The 7,380-nt window shown below is 38.7% G+C and overlaps 2 protein-coding genes across 2 annotated transcripts; one reads left to right on the top strand and one right to left on the bottom strand.

Moving 5' to 3' along the window:
• Positions 1 to 521: 521 nt before the first annotated feature.
• LOC7480099 (60S ribosomal protein L6) lies at positions 522 to 2,316 on the top strand. The gene is made up of 4 exons (XM_002299926.4): positions 522 to 918; positions 1,198 to 1,304; positions 1,721 to 1,902; positions 2,005 to 2,316. Exons 1-4 carry the CDS (start codon positions 665 to 667, stop codon positions 2,158 to 2,160), a joined length of 699 nt encoding a protein of 232 aa, XP_002299962.1. The 5' UTR covers positions 522 to 664; the 3' UTR covers positions 2,161 to 2,316.
• Positions 2,317 to 3,195: 879 nt separating this feature from the next.
• On the bottom strand, positions 3,196 to 6,905 carry LOC7463869 (FT-interacting protein 1). Its single transcript, XM_002298413.4, has one exon. The coding sequence runs from the start codon at positions 6,481 to 6,483 to the stop codon at positions 3,328 to 3,330; it is 3,156 nt and encodes a 1,051-aa protein (XP_002298449.2). The 5' UTR covers positions 6,484 to 6,905; the 3' UTR covers positions 3,196 to 3,327.
• Positions 6,906 to 7,380: the final 475 nt, after the last annotated feature.

The following is a 7,380-nucleotide window of genomic DNA, read 5'->3' as shown; positions in this document are numbered from 1 at the left end:
ATTCACAAACTAATCTAAAAATAACCCTTACTATCAAATAAATAAAAAACTAACAACACAATCCTAGATTCAGGATTAAACTTTTTTAAAAGAAATTTTATAATAAAAAAAATAAAAAAAATTTCACTTGATAGAAGAATTATAAAATTTAAAATTATTAATTTTTTAAAAATATATTTAATAAAAATAATTTTAATTACAATTTTAAAAATATATATTTGATTAAAGCTGTTGTAAGATGAATTTTTTCCATGCAAAATGAATAAAAAAATCAAGTTTTTATAAAGAAAAAACATATTATTATAGATTTTATAAAATTAATATTTGAAACATAATTATATATATATAATCAAACACAAAAATTATAACCTATTTCACTAACCAAATAATTGTTTTTATATAATTAAAAAATATATTTTATCCAAATAATTTCAAGACCAAACATCAGTAACAACACAGGCCCGCCCAAGGGTAGAAATAAACCACACACAACCCGTATCCAAGCCCGAAACCCAATTATCGGAATTAGGGTTTCTAGGGTTTTTTTTCTCACTGACACTCCCATTTCTCTTCCTATATAAAACGTCGCATATATAATTCCTCTAAATCCTCTCCACCAGGGTTTGTGGCCATTTTTCACAGAGAGAGACCTCAATCGGAATCAATGGCTCCCAGGAAGACACCACAGGTAACCAGAAACCCAGATCTAGTCCGAGGAATCGGCAAGTACTCGAGGTCGCAGATGTACCACAAGAGAGGTTTGTGGGCTATCAAGGCCAAAAATGGCGGTGTTTTCCCTAAACATGCCCCTAAAGCTAAAGCCCCTACCTCTGCCGAGAAACCACCTAAGTTTTACCCAGCTGATGATGTCAAGAAGCCATTGCCTAACAAGCGCAAGCCGAAGCCCACCAAGCTCAGGTATCCACTTTTATCCATGTCGCTTTCTTTATGAATTCATTCTTTTGAGTTCTTAAATCTTCTAATCGATTTTGTAATTTTTCTTTTTGAGTATGCTTCTGTATTAGAATGGGGTTTTGGTTGTGTTTTCTATTGAATATTTCATTTTGAATTACAAGAGATTTATCGTGTGAGAAAGGCTGTTGATTTACAGATAGTTTTGGCTGCTAAATTCTTTGCAATGTGATTTAAGTAATGTTGTAATCTGTTATTGTATTTGCTTTTTATATGGTGTTGTAGGGATAGTATTACTCCTGGGACTGTGTTGATCATTCTTGCTGGAAGGTTCAAGGGCAAGAGAGTTGTGTTTCTCAAGCAACTGACTTCTGGGTTGCTTCTTGTCACTGGTTAGCTTGATTTTTTATTCCCTTTCATCATTTTTATGTTTTTTCTTGTATAACAATGACATCTACCTGCTTAATTTATACTGACTGTCGTGCCGGTGCTTTAGTGGGCTTGTGCATTACTGTTTTTGTTGGGCGAAAGAAATTATTTTATTCATCATCTTAAAGCTAGTGACCTGAAATTTGGATCTGTGATTATGCTCGCATCAGTGCTTGGTTATTTACTTGGTTGATGTTCTATGCTGTTTTGAAATGGAAATTTAGTGATATGACTTGGCTTGGATGGTTTTGGATTTGTAAAATTTTGCGATATAATTTGTTTTGTAAGGTCTTGGACTTAGTGTGCTGTTGTAATGTGGACGATTTTTTCTGTGGTTTTCCTGCTTAAAATTATGGTATTTGTTTCCTAATTGCTGTAGGACCATTTAAGATCAACGGTGTTCCTCTTAGGAGAGTCAACCAATCTTATTTGATTGCAACTTCCACCAAGGTTGACATCTCTGGGGTTAATGTGGAGAAGTTCGATGACAAATATTTTGCCAAGAAGGCTGAGAAGAAGAAGAAGAAAGGAGAGGACAACTTCTTTGAGGGAGAGAAAGAGGTGGGTTTTGCAAGTGGTCATTAGTTAGATTTGGTTATGTTCTATTGTATTTTCTCATCTTGTCCATTCAGAAATTTATTATCATCCCATCCCATGTTACAGGGTGAGAATGCACTCCCACAAGAAAAGAAGGATGACCAGAAGTTAGTGGATGCGCAAGTCATTAAATCAATTGAGAGTGTTCCAGAATTGAAAGCATACTTGGGCGCAAGGTTTTCTCTCAAGGATGGAATGAAGCCTCATGAGCTTGTGTTTTAAAAGAAAAATTTAGGATCGTTTCTCTTGAGCTACTTTTTAATTGTATTTTGTTTGAACTTTATCTTAGCAGATGCCCTCTTCTAGTGTTTTTGGCAATAGACACAGCTACATGAACCTCGTATAAGGCAGCAATTGATTTTTGTTTCCCATTTTTCATTTCTTGGTGCAAGATTTTTCATGTTATTTGTTCATTAGAATTGTTAGTTGTGTAGCTTTTGCTGTTATTTTAGTGAATCTAAAACATCCCTTTTCCCTCGGGTTGTTAACATTTTTTGCTTCGTCTCAGCTCAGCTCAAGCTGAATGAAATAGTTGGGTACCTGGCACGGCTGCGCTTTTATCAATGAATTGTCCAAGGAAAGTGGATCAGAACTGAAAATTTCCCATGCATAAGACTAAGAGAAACAGCTCTAGTGGGCTGTGCATGTTTATCCATGATGTCAACGGTGGCTATTCAGGCAGCCTGTAGCTGCTTGTTGATGACATTTTTTCTCGATTGAATGCTGTGAAGTTTCTTAGTTTGGAGTTGGATATTGGCATTTGATTTAAAGCTCAATTTCGCACTTCAATGTGATACTGTTCGGTTTCTAGAGGAACAATCTTTTCATAAATTAAAAAAATGAAGAACGATCTCCTGCCATTTGCCTTTACGCTGTTGGCTAGTTCTCTCTATTTCTCCGCAGTCCCTAGTACCTTGCTAGGTGAACTCTTTCTTGGTTTTTTATAGCTTCTCGCTCAAAATCACAAAGCAAATTGAAAAGGGAAGCCAATCAATCCTCACTAGCTTTCTCGCAATGATAGCATGGCGAGTGGAAGTAGGAACAGGAGAGCAGAATTTCTGTTTGAGGGTATATAAATCAATCATAAAGATGCAGTTGGTACTTGGTATCCTATCTTTCATGGATATTTTTTAAAAAATCAGTTTTAAATTTTTAATATTAAATTTATTATATTTAGAATCGTAATTTTGAGATTTTTAAGATTAAATTCCATTTAAAATTTAATTTTTAATACTTAAAATAATTACAAATATAAAATTTCATTAAAATCTCAAAAATTTGAATTGTATTACTGTAAACAAAACACTTATTATAACTCGAACAAGAAGCGATTAGGGTAACGGAAAATAAGGAATTTGTTAAATTAGACCTCAAGCTCTACTTGCAGTATTACAGCAAGCTGTCCGTTCGAGCTGGCAATCTCTTGAAGAAATTGCTGGGCACAGAAGGTAGCTTGCTTCTAAACCTTGGATGCCGCAAATAATACAAACCAGCAACTAGAGCCACCACCCTGAAAGGAGTCACATAGAGCACCACAGCTGCACAAAGACAGAACACAATGAAAAGACTGGTTGCTCTTGGATCTCTCCAACTGAGTAGAGACTGAAATCTCTCCCCCTGTGTTGCTATGTCGCCCACTACAGTTTGGATCCTTCCTGCAACTCCTCTAAGCCTGTCATACCTCATTCGAACTATATCATGGGACTTAGAAGTTGGGAATGTGTCAAATTCTTCATCAAGTTCATCTGGGTGCACTGCTTCTGCCCATGAAAGTTTTGTGTCCATGTGAGGTGGATGCCTTGGTCGGAACCTGTAGTTCCATATTCCAATGAGGAACATGTAGAGAAAGAGAGTTGGGAGGATCAATTCTGGATACCAAATCAATATAAGAAAGAGGATATGAACCAACACTGATGTAATTGGGTTCCTCCATTGGCAAATGTCCCCAAACCAATGGCTCATAGAAAACAAACCAGAAACAAGTGACATGATTCTGAAGAAGTTGGCTTTGCTTCTTCTCATACTCCACGTGTGAGAATCCACATCTAACATGTACTCCACCACCTCTTTTCTCAGAGGTGGTTCGGCTCGGCCGAGCCTCACAGCTACGATATTCATGGCTTGGTATCTCAAATTGTCTACCTGATTGACTGTGAATGGATGCAAGTAGTGCATTTTAGGCAGCAAAGGATGCCCATAGACATATATCATGTTAGCTAGAGAGAGGGTGGTGAATCTAACTGCCAGTTGGAGCTCCCCCATTTTCTTCACACCGAGTGGGTGCAGAACAAGAAGTGGATAAGAATGAGTGTAAGTCCGATAAGCTTCTAGCGTTGACAGTCTAATTCTTACCTTTCCAATTCTTAAATCTCGTGCTGCATTTGCAGCAGTTGGTTTCTCGCCTCCTCCTAAATGGCAGTTGTCGAAAACTCCCAATGTTATCACTGTGCAGGGATCGTAAACTTCCCAAGTGTATTGCTCATTCCATTTTGGATTGAAAGTGTCAACGATTGTTCTTGTGCGAACCCATTTCTGGCCGTATTTAGCCACACAATAGGCATCTGTACTCCCTCGGCCATCTTTCATCTTCATTGGAAGAAGACCTTGTGCACCCAAGATTCCCACTTCTAATATCCCAACCGGCTGCTTCCAGAGCTGCCTTGCTGTTGGTCTTTGATCGCTGATGTACATTGTCGATTCATCCATTACATGGTATCCTCCTTCAAGACAAACTCTTAGATGAATCCGGCTTGAGAATTTAAGCTCTTTCCTCCTGTCAGCTTCCAAAACACCAAAACCATATTTTTCTAAATTGAACCAGCGAGAATGAACAGGCCGGTGATCTAGTCGCTTCTCAAAAATGTTGAGGGGCACGCTTATTTTCCCCAAGACATCATCTTTCAGAGGAGTCAATCGATCCTCAACAGTTAGAAAGAGCTGCTCCTCAAAAGGCTCAGCCACTACAAACACCAAATCTTCATTCCAGAGTGGGTTAGCTGTTCTAGTGGGGTGAATCTTTGTCCTGAGAACTTGATTTCCAACTTGAACTTTTACAAATACTTCTGGGAGGCGGCTTCTGTCACTTGGCACCACGTCTTGAGCTTCAATCACATTCACTCTTAGGTACCACAATTTTGGTGATACATAGACTTTTGAGCGGATGTTGAGTACACCCTCTCCATATACTGAGGCAGCATCAGAGTGCCATGCATCTGGAAAGGCTTCATCTGCCTGCGTTCCCATCCAAACCGCAAGCATAATCTCTCCTCTCACCTTCCCTTCTCCTCGTCGGTCCTCCAGTCTATACCATTGAGGAGCCAGTGGACTGTCTGGTGGAACTCTAGTTGGAACTTCATTCAAATCGAAAACTACCCTTCCAAGATAATCGTCTCTCCCCACCATTTCTTTGTCTTTGACAAAAACTTCCAGCACCGATGACTGTATTCGGTCTTTTGAGAAAGCAAAGACCTGGTTCCATTCTGGGTTCATTTTCTTCTCGAAATGCCTTGTCCTACCCTTGTAGTTCCCAAGCTTTACCTCCACATAAGGATCGCAGCTGGCAGTGATGGAGCTCGAAGGAAGATCTTTGGCTTTAACAATTCGAACATATAGGTAGGATACCTGCTCAACAAGGTCATATGTGCTTGCATATCTCTCGCCATTCATCCATCCTCTTCCCCCGTATGCTCCACCACTTGGCCACCGTTCCCCTAACTGGGGGTCGGTGTCCTTCAAGTTGAAGTCATCTAGATCACTTGAATGAGCTGATGGATTAGCAGCATGCATTGTGTAAGGGGCACCGTTTGGTAGTTTCTCCACCGATTGGCTGGTTTTCTGCAGGACTTGGTGTTTGTGTACGTGTTGAGTGGTATCAGCTCTTATTTTGGTAGGTTCTTTATTACTGTTCTTTGGCTCTTTTGCAGGAAAACCGCCACTAGTTTCAGAAATTGCAGAAATCTTTTTCCCAGGCTGTTCTGTAATAGCTTCAGAAGTATGAAGAATCTCTGCTCTAGGAAGAGCAGCAAGTGTTCTGCAATCACGACCGGTATTTTCTGCAATATGAGTAATAGTGGGGAGAGAAGAACTAGAAGCAGAGGTTTCTGGTGGTATATTAGATGGTGGAGGTTGTGATGGAGAGGGAAGGGGAGGAGCTTTCGATTCTAGTGAGGTATAGATTTTAAGGCCAATTTCACCTTTGACAGTTGAGAAAAACCACTTCTTTTCTAATTGGAAAGTTTGATAAACTTCGTCACCTTTCTTGACAACATTTGAACATGGAATTCTAGTTCTACCAAGGAAGTTTCGGCCAGGAATTGGTCTCCTCTCGTTGTAAACGGAAACCTCAATGGATTGGTGATGGCGGTTTTTGGTTTCATCTAGATCAAAGAGAAGTTTTTGGTTCCAAACAGGGTTGAGGTTCTTCGGGATGGTTTTGGTTTTGCTTAGTTGGTTTTGGAAATCAACTTCTACAAATGGGCTAGCTGAACCTTTTCCGTCTTTGGGCATAAGGTCATGAGCATCTACTATTTCTACCACTAGCTTCATGCTCTTTTTCTGGGTTACTTCGCTGGTGTCGGAAGCTACAGGGAAGTGACTCTATACAAGAAATCTGAAACTCAAAGTGGAAGCGAAGAAGTTCTAGTCACCAAGTTACAATATAAATGGAAGGAGTAATTGATTGGTTATTTCTCACTCACAGTAGTAGCTTTGAATTGTGAAGAAAGGAATGCTTTGATGGAGAAGCTGCCTTTGAGTTTTGTAGATAGACTAGGTTGGCCAAGAAGAGCAAAATGGAGGGAAAGAATAAGCTTTATTTAGTCTGTGGATGTAATAATCATATGCTTATTTCTCCACAAATATTATATACTGTCGCCCAGATTGATATGAAGAACTTGAAGATAAAGTTAAATGGAAATTGTTATTTTATTACTGGTTTCCAGATGCTTCTTGCGCATATTTCCTTCCCTTCAAAAAATTTATTGATGCTTTTAGTAAGCTAACAAAGAATAACATTGGATCTTAATAGGATCAACTACTGCATTTTAACAGTCTAATCTTCTCATGTTTTCTTTTTCATTCTACACTTCAAAAGTTCGACATCTTTGACAAGAAAGGGATCAGTCCTGCACCTCTCTCTCAATGTAGATATATGATGTATGGTTTTATCTTGAAGCTCATCGTAACATTTGGCAAATGTGGATCCTAAGATCTGTTCATAGGTGAAGAAATTAACTTCTTCTGTTACCACACTGATCTGATTTTCATTCACCTAGAAAAGCTAATATGTTTCAATCCTGGAATAATCCTTATTAACCAGCGCCGATTTCCTTAGAAACACTTCTCACGCTTCCAGCTTAAGACATTGCATAAGGCCCTGCGTGCTGATTGTCGATGCTCAAAATTTGTAATGTAAAAGGTTCATCATATGTTGGTCATTGATTA

This window comes from Populus trichocarpa, chromosome 1 (assembly GCF_000002775.5).
Source record: "Populus trichocarpa isolate Nisqually-1 chromosome 1, P.trichocarpa_v4.1, whole genome shotgun sequence".
NCBI lineage: Eukaryota > Viridiplantae > Streptophyta > Magnoliopsida > Malpighiales > Salicaceae > Populus > Populus trichocarpa.
This window is presented reverse-complemented; position numbering and strand designations above follow the sequence as displayed.